The 15,634-nt window shown below is 54.5% G+C and overlaps 3 protein-coding genes across 3 annotated transcripts; 1 reads left to right on the forward strand and 2 right to left on the reverse strand.

Annotated features, from left to right (window-relative positions):
• Positions 1-58: 58 nt before the first annotated feature.
• Positions 59-2,677, reverse strand: COCSUDRAFT_20958 (FAD/NAD(P)-binding domain-containing protein; the record flags this gene model as incomplete). Its single annotated transcript, XM_005642619.1, has 6 exons — positions 59-148; positions 379-573; positions 911-1,019; positions 1,257-1,390; positions 2,002-2,192; positions 2,479-2,677. The coding sequence occupies 6 exons, from the start codon at positions 2,675-2,677 to the stop codon at positions 59-61; spliced, it is 918 nt and encodes a 305-aa protein (XP_005642676.1).
• Positions 2,678-4,485: 1,808 nt separating this feature from the next.
• COCSUDRAFT_60507 (hypothetical protein) lies at positions 4,486-7,223 on the forward strand (the record flags this gene model as incomplete). Its single annotated transcript, XM_005642620.1, has 6 exons — positions 4,486-4,495; positions 5,021-5,386; positions 5,648-5,778; positions 5,955-6,253; positions 6,615-6,936; positions 7,173-7,223. The coding sequence occupies 6 exons, from the start codon at positions 4,486-4,488 to the stop codon at positions 7,221-7,223; spliced, it is 1,179 nt and encodes a 392-aa protein (XP_005642677.1).
• A 2,531-nt stretch (positions 7,224-9,754) lies between these two features.
• COCSUDRAFT_68379 (MFS general substrate transporter) lies at positions 9,755-15,143 on the reverse strand. Its single transcript, XM_005642621.1, has 13 exons — positions 14,914-15,143; positions 14,654-14,770; positions 14,329-14,402; positions 13,949-14,047; positions 13,629-13,735; positions 13,231-13,366; positions 12,831-12,979; positions 12,364-12,492; positions 11,689-11,836; positions 11,212-11,398; positions 10,795-10,916; positions 10,303-10,458; positions 9,755-10,013 (listed from the first exon to the last, which is right to left on the reverse strand). The coding sequence occupies exons 2-13, from the start codon at positions 14,731-14,733 to the stop codon at positions 9,817-9,819; spliced, it is 1,584 nt and encodes a 527-aa protein (XP_005642678.1). The 5' UTR covers positions 14,734-14,770; positions 14,914-15,143; the 3' UTR covers positions 9,755-9,816.
• Positions 15,144-15,634: the final 491 nt, after the last annotated feature.

Raw genomic sequence — 15,634 nt, forward strand, 5'->3', positions numbered from 1 at the left:
ACGTAATGGCACATCAAAGTCATCCAGTCTCCACTCCTCAACAACAAGAACGCGGTTCTCAGAGCGTGCCGCAGTCATAGCTGGCATGATCCAGGAAGTCCTTCACCGGCAGAAACTTCTCCACAGCGTAGTTGCGTGCTGCAACAACCTGCAAGCAAGCAATGACCAAGCTGTAAGTGCAGTCCGTTTCAGCAAGGCATGCAAAATACAGGCCTTGAGGACTTAATTGAGCGATAGCTATAATTATGAAATCTCCAGAAGTCAAACAGTGTCCTGCCAGCAAGTGACACCAATGAACATCCGTTTGTTCAGGCCAGACTGTCTGAAGCAAACTCGGGCTTATTTCAAGAACACCAGCAGGTAAGGGTGGGCGCTCACAGGGGCAAAGGGTATCTGCAGCACGGTGCCCATCAAATTCGAGCGCACGGATATCTTCAGCACCCGGCTGCTGCGCTCCACCTCATACTCCCTCAGCGCCGTCTGGATTGATGTCGCCGTGCTGACATCAGCCGCTGATGTCGATGCTGCTGGGCCCATCACATCCCTCAGGGCCCGCGCCAGGACGATTGCATCCTGTGCGCATCAGCCCGCAGCTCTCAGACAGCGCTGTTGTGCAAGTTCCAGCAAACCTGGTGCAGTAGTGCCAGCAAGTCGTCTAAACGTTCTGCACAGTTGCTTCCAAATGCAGCATCAAAGATGAGGGGGAGAGGCACAAATGGGCAGGAACCTTTTGCTTTGTCCCCATACGGTAATGTAATATCGTATCCTTGTCACACATTCATGTCCTTCATTGCTTGGTGGGAGAATTATGGTGATGTGCAGTAGAGAAACGACAATGACAAGCATAAGACTGCTGAGGAAATGGCAGAAGGCTGAAATGATGACGTGGCAGGTGGCGGGTCTGCAGCACCTCAAGCGCCACACAGCCGCCCTGTCCTAGGTTGGGCGTCATGGGGTGTGCCGCGTCGCCCACCAGGGTAATACGCCCCGAGCCGAACGGCCGTCCTGGCTTTAGCCACCTGCACGAAGACCCTCTCCTGCATTAAACACTGGCCAGCACGTGCTTGGAGCCGCCTCCTTGCGCGCACATCTTATATGAAATTGACGCGGAAAGGCGGCACACAACCATTGCTGATGTAAATTGTATACATCCAGATACGCCACCACCAGATTCTTGAGCAGGTATGAATTATCAGGTGAAGCAGAAGATATGATGATTTGCGAGGACTCTCATTGCATAGGCAGGGTCAGGTCACCTGTCGGCAATTCTGCTGCGGGTGATGCGCTCTGCAGGGGTGCACTTGATGGCATCTGTTATCTCAGAGCTCCAGCCCTTCACCGTCTCCAGAGCGTCCGCTCTGCACTCCTCTGGGTCTGTGATAACCGCTGTCTGCGCCCCATGCACAACTGCCAAATTCAGCAAAACGAAGCAGTTTTCTGGCGACCGAGCTAAAAGGTGCTCCTGGTCACTGCTACAAGCAGCAAAGATACTGGTTGCATCAGAGTTGAGCAGTGATTTCATGTGTCCACTTCAAGAGAGGGCACATGCATGTTGGGCATCAGGGAATCCTTTGTGAATGATCTGCAGTTTTAACACCAAGTTCACAGTGCCAGCAGGTGCAAGCAGGTCAATTTGAAGACCAGTCAGCACGCACCGAGCTGCTGTTGCAGGTCGTAAACCAGTAGGCTTCGGTGGCTGAGAGGGGGTAGAGCCCCGCACGGACGCCGCTGCCCCACAGCATGCGCACTGAGTTCATGCGCATCGGCACGCCGCCCTCGAACACCGCCACGCCCCTGCAGACCAGCGAACACGCTGACTAAGCCCTGACTAAGCTTGCAAGAAATGTGCCTTCCCTTGGATGCAGTCAAATACTCACATGAAGCATATTCATTTGTCAGATTCCATATTCATTGAGGGAAATGGGAGTCAGACATGGCTTGCACATCATGTGCCCTAGGAAGCAGCTCGGGCACTGCAGGTGGCAACACAACAGAAAGGACGGGTCCAGAGCGATCTGCAACGGGGCACCTGTAGGCGATGTAGCCTGCATAGTTGGCCTCCCCCAGGCCGAGCGCTTTGGCAATCCTGCTGCGCACGCCATCAGCTCCAATCACCACCGGCGCGCGCATTCGCTCCCCGCTCTCCATCGTAATATCCACCCCTGTGCCATACGCCAGCTCACCACTCAACACTCCACATCATTCAAGCTGCGCTAATCAACCTGCCTGCAGTACTTAGCAGTGTAATTTCCAAGCCAGGTTTGCATGCACAACAGACAACTCCTAGTCATCGTGCTGTGCATATCAGAGGTCAAGATGCACAACATGATCACGGGGAGGTCTACACCTGTGCAAGGACAATTCCTTTCATGTCATGCCAGCATTGCAGGCCGATCAAAGATTTAGACAAGATGAACACAGGGCATCATTGCATCACAGCAGAGGAGCCTGCAGTGGCTAATTCAGGCAGCAGAACACCGGTGTCATCCTGATCCACGCTGCTCACGGCGCAGCCATATCGGATGCAATCGGGGGGCACAGCGGACTGCAGCGCGCGAAGCAGGCCCCCGCGATAGACCCCCCGGAACTCGTGCGGCGCCCCCGTGCACTCATCTATGAGCACCGTGCGCAGGCTGCTGCCGTCCTCCCTGCACAGCTCTATCCTGCGCAGACCCATGGCCTCAGCATGTCACTGCAAGGCCGTCTATCCCACTGAGGGAGCTCAGACAGGGCTGATGATCACATAGAGCTAGGTGACTAGTCAGGGGTGATTGTGCTCCCTGCATGCATACATTCCAAGGCAATGTCCGCAAGCTGTGCACGTGCTGTAAAGCCAGAGCTTATGATTCCACACGGCTGGGTTCTTGACAATCAAGCGCCAACAGAACAGGCAGCCCAGGTAGTGTTTTTTACATAACCTGGCCCCCCTTGAAATCTAGCTTTGATGCTTCTGCAATGATTTATTTGTCAGTCTGGCACATGAATCTTAGGCTCACTACCTGTCGAACAGCGGGTGTGCCTCTCGCAACGGCTTGGCCACTCCGAGCGCGTCCAGAGCCCTGAATGCGTTGGGCCACAGGCCAATCGCGCTGCCCTCACGCCTCGGCCCATTTTCACGCTCTATCACCCTCACTGGAATACCCACCTGCGATGTATGGTGTTGATGGATTTCCTCGCTGATCTTGTTGAGATACTTGTTAGTGTGAGTGCATTTGCATGTTCTGGATATGCGATGTGCAGACTGTTTGCATGCCAGATAGTGCAAATGCTTTTTTCCGTGGTTGGATGAATCCCAATGCAGATGGGCACTTAAGAGACAGATGATCGAGCAAGTCAAGCAGACCTTATGGAGGGCTGCAGCAGTTGCAAGGCCTCCGATGCCGGCACCAACCACCAAGACAGGGTCACTCCCTTTCTGGTTTGAACTGCCACCTAGTCACCAGATGGTTGTGTGAATGTGTGTTGCTTCCATTCATCGCCCCTAGGAGCGCCATAGTCTCAAATGACAAGAAGAAAACAACAACACCAAGAGAAGCAACAACACCAAGAGAACCACAGCGCAAGCGCACACGGCGCACCTTGCTTCGCTGCACTGCCTGGCGCATCGATCACAACAGTCCCACAGGACACTCTGGTGGCCGCACGATGTGCTTTATATGGTCTGCGATGGCTAAGAAATATACTGTTTATCCCTGGGGCAGAGCACCAGCACGACACTGGAATGTCCATGGGTCGCTTTTCCAAATTTAGAGGGAGCCCAAATCTTGTTCGGAGGGGATTTGCGATCTAAACTTGCTCCCACACTCTCAGGAGCCTGCAACGATTGATCTGTCTTTTTGCCTTGTCTTTGTGCCCTGTCTTTGTGTCTGTGTGCCCCCGCTGACTGATCGATGACTGACCAACTTCCGCATAGATCCGCCAGTCTGCTTTCCTGCTCTCCCCGGGCGGTCTGGGCGCCAGACACACCTTTGTTTGGCGATGAAAGCGTGCAGATCGCTTGCGTGTCGCAGCTGGCAGGGCCTGTTGCAGCAGAAGATGCTCCGGCCTTGAGGCGATCAATCAGGCGCTGCCCGGCAAAGCCCCCGCAGGCAAACGGATGGCGGAGCGGAACAACAGGCAGCCGAGAAGCGAAACAGATTGCTTGGTGCTGATCCCTGCTGCCGAGCTCCATCTGGTGCGTCGTCTGCTGGGTGCAGAGCAGCCCTCAGTGCCCAAGAGCCTTTGGATCGAGCACTTGCTCTGTTCTCTGCTCTATATTCTGGCAACTCATTTCCCTCCTGTTCCATCAATAGGTGCAGGCTGGTAGGGAGAGAATCGTCGAGAAGGGACCGCTGAGCTTAAGAGCGAACCAGGATGGTTCACCGATTACTGCTCAGGCATGACCTTCCTTGCCCTGTTCCTCTGTATCCTTCCTTTGAAGGCTCGAGCCTCGATTATTTCGAGCCATGTTTTCGGGGAGGCATTTGCAGGACTCAGGGTCTGAGGATGGCTGCAGGTTGGCTCAACAAGCTGGCCTTTAGAGAGAACCAGCCCAACTTTAAAGAGCGGAGCGTATGCTTACGTTTTTGCAGTCAAAGGAGGCACAGCATTTTACTCAGTCCTGATATCCACTGGTATGTTTTCCACTCCATGTAGCTGATGCCCTGTCTTCTACCTGCCTTTCCCTCCTTCGTGCTGCACCATGTGGACTGCTGCCAGCAGAGTACCAGCTGCGCGTCAGCTGCTGCTGCTGTGTCAGCATCAAATTTCGCATATTATACCTGTGCTTTTGTCTACACTTGTTGGGCAGAGGGATTCACACGGTCCAGCTTGCAGCCTGGCCTGTGCCGCAGATATTTTGACCGCTAATATCTTTTGCCAGATGCAGATGTCATGTGGTCCATGCAGTGCTCTGCACATGGTCATAATTTATTGAAGTACTTTATTGAGTGATTGCTGTATGTTGTTGCGCATATCAGATCGTACACTGGGAACATCTAGTGATATGGTATGAGTGAGCTTAACCTTTGTGCTTGCACAGGGACCCCGGATGCAGATCATGCACTGTTTGAGGAGATCTTGGGAGAGTGCACAGCCTTCCAGTTGGCAGGTGCACTCAATGAGGAGGCCATCAGGGAGGCTTTCAACTTCGTGACAAAGGCCCTGTTGGGCGAAGGGGATGCCTCTCCGACAGCCCTGTCGACGCCAGCAGCCACTGAGGCCGTGGCACAGGTGCTGCAGGTCCAGCAGGCCAGCACCAGTTCAGTTGCGCCAAAATTGGGCGACTCTCCAACAGCATCTGCATCCGCAGCTGCCGCGCATGACCCCACTGCGGATTACCCCTCCATTCCAGAGGAGGAAGCATCCGCCGAAGCTGGGTCGTCTCATGCAGGCAGGATCGCCGCTGGTGCGGCTCCCAGATATACTGTGTCCTGCGCATGACTTTCTTTTAGAGAAGATGCCTCATGTACTGCGGATGTGTCTTAGACATGCTTGACTTGGTGGCGACATGGTGAGACGGATTTCAATATGGAGACAAAGGTTGCCTCTACGGAGCTGTTGACAGAGAGTGATGTGCACTTGGCATCACTCTGGCACTGTATATCTGTCACCACATCCTACTTTGAGCATTTGAGCACGTCATGATATCTCTGGGTTGGCTCTGCAGGCACAGCAAAGGTGCAGGAGGCCATTGCGATGTCAGCAGCATGGGCTAGCCAGAAGATCATGGAGCAGAGCAAAAGATGGCAGCAGGACATTAAGCCGACCCATCCAGTTCAGATATCGCCAGAGCTGAAGGTGCTTCTAGTTCCACTGAATTATTCTCAATATCATATGTGCCCAGGCATGCATCACTCAATGGCTCTAAAGTGATCAAGTCTTCCTAACGTCGCATGATGAGGAGAAGCTGAATGTCTGCCGCACACTATCAACATTTCAAATCCCGAGGAAAATGGCCGTTCACGTGCGAGCAGGCACACATACGTAGGGGGCGAGACCTTGCAAAGAAGGGTGCCTCAGTGGCGGGGCGGGTGAGTCAGACGGCGGCTGACATCAGCGTACGTGTGGCAGACAGCATCGTGCGCCGCGTGGGGCCCTCTGCCGGCTTTGGCCGCCAGCTGAACGCCGGGGGGCAGAGCCGGGCGGAAGCTGCGCAGGAGATCGCAGCTGCCTCGCTGGTGGCGGCTGTGGAGATCTACACATCCATGGAGGAAGCTGCGAAGACTGTTGTTGCCTCGTCTGGGCAGGCAACCGCCGACCTCGTCGGCCACAAGTGTGTCTCTCCTCTTGAACAAGCGATTGTTCTTGAACATGCACGTGAATAGTGCCCCTGTGTCGTGACCGTTTTGCTCTGTTGCACTGTTCTGGACATGTGTTCGCCTGCCGCTGCTGCTTCCACTCTTGCCCACAACTCTGTGCGAGGGCTTGCGTTGTGATGCTGCAGCCCGCCACATTTTTCTATCTTGCCGTCAGGGCCTTCTGAAGGTGCTCATGCTGTATCGCATCTCAAATTGTAGAAGAATTTTGACAATGTGCTCAGCTAAATGAGCTCCCAAACGTCTGAATCCAGGGCAAGGTAAGCCGTTAAATGTTGTCTGTGGCGTGCTGAATTATCACATTGTTGCCCTGCGCAGGTATGGGGCTGATGCCGGGGAGGTGAGCCTGCATGCGGCCGAGGCGACGACCCACGCAGCGACGGCTGCGATGCGCCTGCGAACTGTCGGCATCCGCTCCATCGCCAAGCGCATCGCAAAGCACACATCCGTCAGCTTCGCGCGAGCCGCCGCGCAGCCGCAGCAGCGGCCGCCGCCGCCGCCAATGCCGGCCGCCGCGCCCGCGCCGGCTGGGCCGCTGTCGCCGTTTGCGATGGCACCGGCCTCCATCCCTTCAGTGGATCCACCTGCTGCGCTAGCACCCACACCCTCCGGACCCCTGTCACCCTTCGCCCTGGCGCCGGTGTGCAACCCACGAAATAGTGCAGCTCTGTCGTGAACGCCCTCAGGAGATACTCTAATTACTGTACTTCTGTTGGGTTGCTCGAGTCGCAACAGAGGGCCCACTGTCTTTCTGGTGTCATTGTGTGGTCATGCTGCAGAGGCTTCACCTTACAAGGCTCCATGTCTTCGTCCGGAACCCTTGCTCATCAATCCAGAGTATTTGATCCTATCCTAAAGCTTTTGCCTGCCATGCAGCCGCCGGCGGAGGAAGCCGAGGGCAAGGCAGGAGCAGACAAGCCCAAGTAGGCCGGTCCAGGCGCGCATTGGGCTTCCTGACAGGCACGGCTGGGGGACAGAGTCCGCCGCTGCATCTTCGCGACGGCACTTAGGGGTGGTGCAGTCAGTGGGCGGGTTACGCTACATGGTGTATCCGCATGTCATCCCTGCCAGGCCTGCAGCACGTCCTGCCCATGCAGGCGTGTGACAGTGGAGTGATTTGCTGATGCGTGCTTGGGGTCAGCCCTTGGGCCCAGGCGTGGAGTGCTGTGCTGGGTGTGCTCCGTTTCGAGGACGTGCATAGCAGCTGCTGCTTGTTCATCAGACCCTGTGTGAGATGGCCGTGGGATGATTGCCTACCGCAAGACTTAGCAGCCTTGCCCGCCCAATGTGGCATGGCTGGTTTGCAGTGGCAGCTCCTTTGGAGGTTCTGGCAAGGGGAGTTCTGACATAAGAAATGCTCAATTCTGTGGCCTGGAGACAGGCCCCATACCAGCGAATCCCAGCCTGCCGCGCACCCCAACAAGAACAGAGCTCAGTTTGACACAGCGCTCAGCGTTTTAAAATCTGGGAATCCTCACCTTGTCAATCTATGAGCTGCGCCTGTAATGAATATGACATGCAGATCCTCCACAACGCATCATAGACATTTGTCCGCATCTGCTGCTCTCATTGCCTGGCAGTGTCAGAGGAGTCCTGCCTCTGATCCACCGCAGATGCAGCAAATTTCCCGTACACTTCAACTTACATGGCCATGCTGGCTGCCTTCACACACGCGCAGCTGCAGCAGTGATCTCAAAGAGGAAAGATTACTGGCAGGGCCAGCAGTAATAAATCCACAAAGCGACTGATGCCAGCCGGCGCGCGCTACTGCTCCTAGATGCGGGAGGCCATTTGCGCAGCGTACAGCTGCATTCACAACAGCACTTGATTGTTAGGGTCCACATGTGATCTCCCAAAATGGACTCCTCTGGAGCACAGGGACAAAATGACCTCTAGGTGCGAGAGCCTCTGAGACCTCTATCTGGCCAGTGCTGATTGTAGACTGGCTACATGCGTGCAAGGGGGAGAGACAGTGAGGCTGTGCGCATCGATGATATCAGGCAATTGTGAATTTATGAATGTAATTACACAGAGCGCTTCTTGACCCTGCTGACTCGTTGCCACATGGCTTAAGATAGCACTTGGGACGAATGAAACGTTTTGCTATATAAGCGTTCTACAACAATCTGAAAGAGTTGACCTGGGAGATTTGCATCATCCCTACAGAGACAAATATCAATAGAGAACGTCCCTATTACTTAATGCATGCATTCAATGGGCGTACATGCTGGAACATGCTTGCACCAGAAATTGCCGCCCCAATAGCCTCCATGCCGTCTCCTGCAGAGATCAAGGGAGGCTAGAATTGAGCCTGAAACACCCTATCTACATGTGACGCTTGAAGACAGTCTATTCTGCCCAGCACATCTGGATACCTGTACAACGTTTTCTGACCATCTCACACAGACCGATCAGGCATGAATTGCGCTAAGAAGCAGAGGTCCCTCTTCAATAGCTAATGCTCATTTGCCGATCATGACAATTGCATATGTTAGCTTCGCATACTTTGCAATGCTCTCTGAAATCCCGACTGTCTGGGGCGCCCTAGCGCAGGGTGCCTCAACAAGTCCCAAATGAGGAAAATCTCATCAACTTGGCACCCATAGAATCTGACCAAAGAGGTCCATTTGTTCACCGAAATGAATCGCTAATGTATGTGCCAGTGTTGATCAGCAGCTTAATCCAGTAATCCTGAGGCATGCTGTGTCAGCCACAATCTAGAGTAGGACACAGGTGTAGGAGTGAAATCCAACCTAAACTCACGCCAGGCAGCAGCCTCGGACAAAGTAGATCAGCAGAGCTCTCGACCCCTCCGCAGCATTGTTCAACTGTACTTTCCTTGTGCGCACGTGTCGCACCTCCCTCTGCCGAATGAAGATCTCTCGATACTGTAATGTTCTCGTATTCACGCAGGAAGGAAGACCAAGTAACGCACGGCGCTGCATCCACAAGCCTGGCACCTCGATGCCAGGAAGAAAGACGACAGCCATGAAGGGTGCCCTCCATATAAGACTGACACAGTCAGGAAAGCACGCCGGTGCATGCTTCCCGGAACGGAGAAAGAATAGTACAAGGACACTGCCGGGCCGCCCTCGCCAGCTGGCAGTGACAGAGGATCTCATGCCCGAGGCATTTCTGTTAAGCAATCCATACCTCTGCACTGTTCCAGCACCCTGACGTTCCCTCCCATTACTAAGCATGACATGACGAGTCATGCATCTCCCTTACTGAAGCCCTTCTGCCGCCCAATCCCACACTAAACCCCCGCAGCCTCATCATCAAACCATTCCTTCCTCAATGAAAAGCCACGCGCGCAGCTGCAGCTCTGCCGGCTGTTCGATCAGGCTGCATTGAGCCGCCTGCAACTGAGTCCGCCTTGCCACAATCTCACATCTTCAGCGCCAAACCAGGCGGCTGTGCCTAGTAGATCTAGCAACCGAGCCTTGCCTGGCCTGTCTGATCTTGCAGTTGAGCCTCCTCAGAAAGCCCGGTCTGATGTGGCGGCGCTGCCTGGGCAGGTTCAAGAGAAAAACTCGGTGGGGTTGCTGGAGCGTTTCATGGGCATGCTGAGCTTGCCGAGGTTGGAGTCGGTCTGGTCGCTGTCGGGCGCGGGGATGCGGCCCAGCTCGCACAGGTTGGCGTCCGACTGCGTGTACGTCAGCAGCCGCCCCAGCGTGCGGCTGCGCTCCCGGTCCTTCGGCAGCGTGTAGTACAGCCCTGCGCATTATCAGAGCACATCATGGCCTGCCTTCTGGGCTGCACATATCCTTGATTGAGTTATCAGAACAGCGAGCAGGCCACAAAGTAACAGGGAAGATTCAGAACCAGTGCCCACAGCACGCCGCCTCACATTCATCAATGCCAGAGCCTTCGGAAGCTTCACAAAAAATATGCAAGCGAGAAGCAAAACTTCCTGACATTGCAGCAGGGAGAGGGAGCTTAAGATGACTGAATGAGGAGCAAAGCAAGTGATAACACAGGGTGCAGAGGGAGCTGGGGGACGCACCGCAGTAGAAGATGAAGTCAAAGCCCCAGGGCGCCAGTAAGAGCACTAGCATGGCATTGCCGAGCGCGTGCGCGTTGGCCAGCTGCAGCGCCGCGTCCGGCACAGCCTCCGACCCCAGCGAGCCTCGGAACCCAAACACCTTCTCCGCCACCAAACCTGCAAATCCCCAGCATGTCAGGGTGCGTGTGTATTGAGACATTAAAGGAGCAGACGCTCAGTCAGATGCATGCTCTGCGGATCTGCTTTCTAGCTGCCTTCATGCCTACAAAAGACGCCAAACTTCCAGATTGCAAGATGAAATAGCAGCATTCTTTGATGCGCAGCGGTATGTGTCTAGGACCGACACACAAAACGCCATGTTGCAGGAAGCAAGGGCACCAAGTCTGCCCGGACAGATCATGAACATCCAGTGCTTGCTTTGAGGCACATGCATCTGCATGCGCATTCCCGTTCAGATTGTACAAGCTGAAAGGAGATACTTTATGCGCTCACCTACTAGTGGCGCGGCAGTGGCTCCCACGGCGCCCTCAAAGGAGCGGTCGAATGCGTACACGGCCGACCGCAGCTGCTCCGGCACAATCTCCGCAAACATTGCGCTGTTGTTTGTCCCAGACCTGCGCAACAATTTCACAGTAGACCTCCTGATGCACTTGTTATCACTCTCCCATTTTGTCTGCATGCAGTGAAAACCGTAAACTCGACCGACGCGCTAAACACAGCAAAGTAAGTGCTTGCACCCTGGCAACCTAAGGAACCTCCCTTGCCACTCAGTCCTAAAATAAAGAGCGCTGAGAGCGAGCAACCAGTTCAAGAGGCAGCAGGAGAGGAGCACCAGAGCTATAGTACAAAGCCTACCCAGTCCTTGAGGACACAGCACTGCAAGGTAAGTGCTGAGCAAGAGAGGCGCACCAGCTGATGAGGAGGCCGGTGAAGAAGAAGACCGCGGCGTAGGGCAGAACCATGGTGTCCATGCCGCCGGGGGCCGTCACTGGGAGGCACTTGTAGATGACGAGCGTGCAGGGGAAGGTCATGAGAACACTGAACTGCGCCGCCATAATGCGCCCCGAGTTTGGGAAGGCCTTGGTCAGCATGTCGCCTGCATGCATCAGCCAGTGGGGTCAGCGGTGATCTCCTCAGGTCATCATCATTAGCCACAGCCATCATTATGCTGCAAAGCAGGAAGGCTCAGCACAGTAGAGTAGCTGGGTCACGAGCATCCGACCTCGTAGCACGCCGCAACAGGCAGGATGGAATGGGAAGAACAGTGTTCTTGACAGGGAAGAGTGAACATTTTCAAGAGGGCTGTCCCAATCGTCCGGCCTGCCCAGTGCATGCCTTAGAACAGTGCATGCTGTAAAAGTGAGAAGTCATGTGGCAGGAGCGCACCGATATAGCCGCCGCCAAAGCTGCCAAGGGCGCAGCCAAGGCCGAAAAGGGCGACGAGCGTGGCGGCTTTTATGTCGGAGAATCCGAGCAGCTGCAGATAGAGCGTCGTGAAGCCCATGGCCACCCACGGCATCGTCCCCACTATGCCCTGCGCACACGGGCGCACAAGAATACTGTCAAGCAGCATGCGGGGTGGTTGAATAGAGGATATTGAGGTGCGGGAAGCTGCCTACTACGTTGTTTTGTCGTTCCTTGGATCCAATGCAAAAAAAAACAATACGCTCACATGAAGGCTTAGTATTTTTCTCCCACTGAGGTTGAGGAACGATGAAACAATGAGTGGTAAAAGCACAAAGCACACGTGCCAAAGGGCATAATCGGTGCACTACAATAAACTTTCGCGAGTCGTCCCTGGTCCATTTGGGAAATGCTTACACACGGCCAGCACCTGTGCATCGACGAGGCGCACAGTGTCGGGTCTGACACACATTTGCTGCCCACTATTACCTTGTGCATGAGCCCTGAGCATGGCCATGCATGCCTTCCAAGCCAACGCCGTCGAGCACATTGCAGGCGTGCACACTCGGGGAAGCAGTTTTATAAAAACTGGCGTGAAGGACATGCAGCTGCGCGCATGCCTGCCATGTGTGTTTTGTGCATCCAAAAAAAACCCACCTGGAGGACAATGATCTGGAAGGAGCGAACGCGCAGCACGAGGTAAATGTCCCGCGCCATCTCGCGGCTGCGCTGGCAGAGCCACCCAAAGCACTCCCGCCGGTTCGCGCCGCACTTCCTCAGCTCCCCCTGTGCCAGGACGCAGTAAATTTTCAGCAGGTACAATGGCATGAACTTTTTCATCAGCATCTCTAAGACATCTCTGCGGTCTGGGATGCGCTGTCTTGGCATCTGATGCCATGTCATGGCATCAGTTCTGATTTATCAAGTGTCTGCTGAACAAGTGCAAGCATCCCTTCGTTCTAGAGTGCTGCGCTTTGCATCACTACACTCAAAATGCCATTCGCACCTTCCCCAAGCAGCATGCATTCCAGCCAGGGTGCTTGGCAATGTTGTCAACATGCAGAAAATTCTCCGTTTCCAGAAGATCAGGGTTTCTTTCTCCCAAGAATAGCGGAAGTATGCACCTTGCGGGGGTCGGAGGCCATGAAGGCGGTGAGGAAGCCGGTGCACACGCTGATGCCAGCGATGACAAAGAATGCAAAGCGCCAGCCATCCACCCCAAACGGCTTCTGGCTGCCTATGCTGGTCGCAAAAAAACCCCCCGCCATACCCCCTGCAGCAAGGGAAATGTCATAGTCGCAGGTCTGCAGATGCACAGCTCTCCTGGTCTTCCTCGTCGCTTTACTCTGTGGTGACTAACGGATGGTGTAACTCTTCTGCTGCACTGATGAAGGATCACCAGCAGGGATTACTCGCATTCAATGGAGGGCAGCACATTCCTTTGCTTCTTGCAGCACCTGCATGGATTTGCATGACCTGCCCACACTCAAATAAACTGGCTTGGAAGATGCATGTGATGCGTACCAAGCCCTGACGTGAGGAAGAGCAGCCCAAATGCTCGTCCCCGTGTGGTGGAGGAGTAAACGTCTGCTATAAGACTCTGAACGCATGGGATGACTAACGCCAACCCAAGCCCATTCCACGCTGAGAAGCTCATCGCCTGCAAGAAAACAATAAATTGTCAAGATAACAGTATCACAATTGCGGAATCGCAATAGGCAGCGCCAATGCAGTCAACAGAGAGCCATTACCATCTAGAGGCAACCTTTGATGGGCAATGCAAGGGAACGCCGACTGGAGCATGAAGCTTGCTGGGTCTATGCGGACAGGAAGAGACAGAATGTTGGAGCAGCAATTGGAGTTTGGCATGCATGCCGCATGGCACATCATGGTGTTCTGGTGGCCGCTGGAGTGATGCATGCCTGAGTGAGGGTGGTAGATAAGCCGATGGCCATCGTCATAACTCCCCACAGGAAGCACCCAAATGCAATGATGTGTGTCCTGTCCAACCGATCTCCCAGCAGCCCACCTGAGCAGCCCACCAAAGCAAGCCTCAGTTCACCATAGCATAATCCTGTCACCATTCCTCCGCATCCAAGACATGCAGCTTGTGTGCAAAGATTCATGGAGGCACAGCAGTCAATGCAAGGCTGATTGAAATCTAAGGAAGAAGGTAGTCACTTCGGAAGCGGGAATACGAATGTGCAAAGGATGAGGCGGTTTATAGGGCAGGGAGGCTGACCTAGGGGAGACGAAAGCGCCTGCACTAGCGCGCGGGTGAGCGTGATGCTGCCCAGCTGCGCAGGGGTGGCGTTCAACGATTGCCCAATGAACTTGTAGGCTGCGCGTGACAGCACACACAGATCAACTCCCACCATCACCAGTCATGGGTGCTCCCACTTCACCATTTTGCAGGCACGTCGTACACGTTAAGGGTGCAGGATATATCAGCTCAGATTGCTCTCAATCCAACATGCATGAAAATATTTCTTCAAGACAGAAAAGGGCCATAGGTGCATGCACGCGATTGCATGGCATTAGCAAGCAGATATTCCACAGGAAATTATCCAGCTGAGCTGTACTGCAGACGAAGAAAGCACATGAGGGAATCCAGGTGCCCACCTGCTGGAAGGATCATCTCATCCGCCTTCTCCACGATGAAGCTGAGCATGAGCGCCACCGTCGTGCGGACTTGCCTGCAGAAAATCCAGGGCACATCAGATGTCACCAGGGTTGACTCACAGCAACGGTGTGTTTGACATCAGGGTAAGTCAAAATTCCCCTGCTATAGCAATATCAGAACCAAAGGACCACGTGTCAGGGCAAAAGCCTCCACCTTGCACCCTCAATCTGTCTCTGGGACACCTAAACAAAGAGTCCATGTGTCAATTGCGCTCAGGGGCGCACGCCACTCAGGCAAAAAGGAAATCCATGGGTCAGGACATGCCTGCAGCGTGCCTTCCTGTCGTCCACCTCCCCATCTGCATGCTTTGTTGGGGATTCTGGTGCTTCAATTTGGACCGCCATGTTGGCCCCAACGCCGTACCAGCTGGGAGACACTGATCTGCACAACGATCATTTGTTTAGGGTAAGTATCAGCAAAAGCACTTCTCCTACGAGAATACGAGGGTGAAAAGTACGTTGGCAACAAAAAGTGCACCATCGAGACACAAGGGGCAACTGACGCAGCAGGCTCCGCGACAATACCTCCTTCAGCCCACCAGGAGTTCACACCCTGCCAGCAAATTTCCCCAGCGTGTGTGTCTCGCCTGATGCCCGCCAGAAAGGACCCAACTCTGCCTAGACAACGACCCAAAACCGCAGATACCCACGCACGTGAATGACGAACAAGGACTGCTCTCGTTGTGGTGGAGCCCCTAGCACGAAGCGGCGCGATCTGGACGTCTAGCTAGAAGAAGCACCATCCCTCAATGTTTTGCATTTCCAACTGTCCTGACGCCCCGGAGAAGAGCCCTGAAACGGGCAACTGTCGCCATTATTACCTTTGCTGACTCGTGCCTCAGGATTTATGGCACTTCCCCTGGCACAGAGGGATTCATTAGGGCATGGCTCGCACCTGAAACCCCGATCTGCGTGATTCCTCATCCGCAACAATCGACCTCGCGCCACCGTGATGGATCGGAGAGCTTGGAGTGAAGCGAGCCGCGGGCTCCACAAATGACTTTGGTTGCGGACACTGTGCGGCGCCCAAAGCTGATGGGACCCTGAACATAAGCTTGTCTCCTTGAAAAGGTGCGATCCAGCATGCTGGCCTTGCCAGTTGGATTCACGGGAAGCGGGGCGTTCTCTCTGGACAGTCAACTGGGTCAGCAGCCCGTGCTTGATCCTGAGCCTTTACGGATGCACAAGCGTTACTATGACGTAGGGAAATGCAATGCGTGGTGTCCGTCGTCGTCCTCTCCGTACG

This window comes from Coccomyxa subellipsoidea, assembly GCF_000258705.1.
Source record: "Coccomyxa subellipsoidea C-169, whole genome shotgun sequence".
NCBI lineage: Eukaryota > Viridiplantae > Chlorophyta > Trebouxiophyceae > Coccomyxaceae > Coccomyxa > Coccomyxa subellipsoidea.

Bases quoted from the DNA above. Each gene is read 5' to 3' on its own strand.
- COCSUDRAFT_68379 (XM_005642621.1), bottom strand. From the start codon at position 14,733: ATGGCGGTCCAAATTGAAGCACCAGAATCCCCAACAAAGCATGCAGAT. The intron at 11,399-11,688 runs GTGCGCTCCTGC...TGATGCATGCAG, and splicing joins CTTTGGCGGCGGCTATATCG to GCGACATGCTGACCAAGGCC. The intron at 10,014-10,302 runs GTGCGTCCCCCA...GATAATGCGCAG, and splicing joins TGACTTCATCTTCTACTGCG to GGCTGTACTACACGCTGCCG.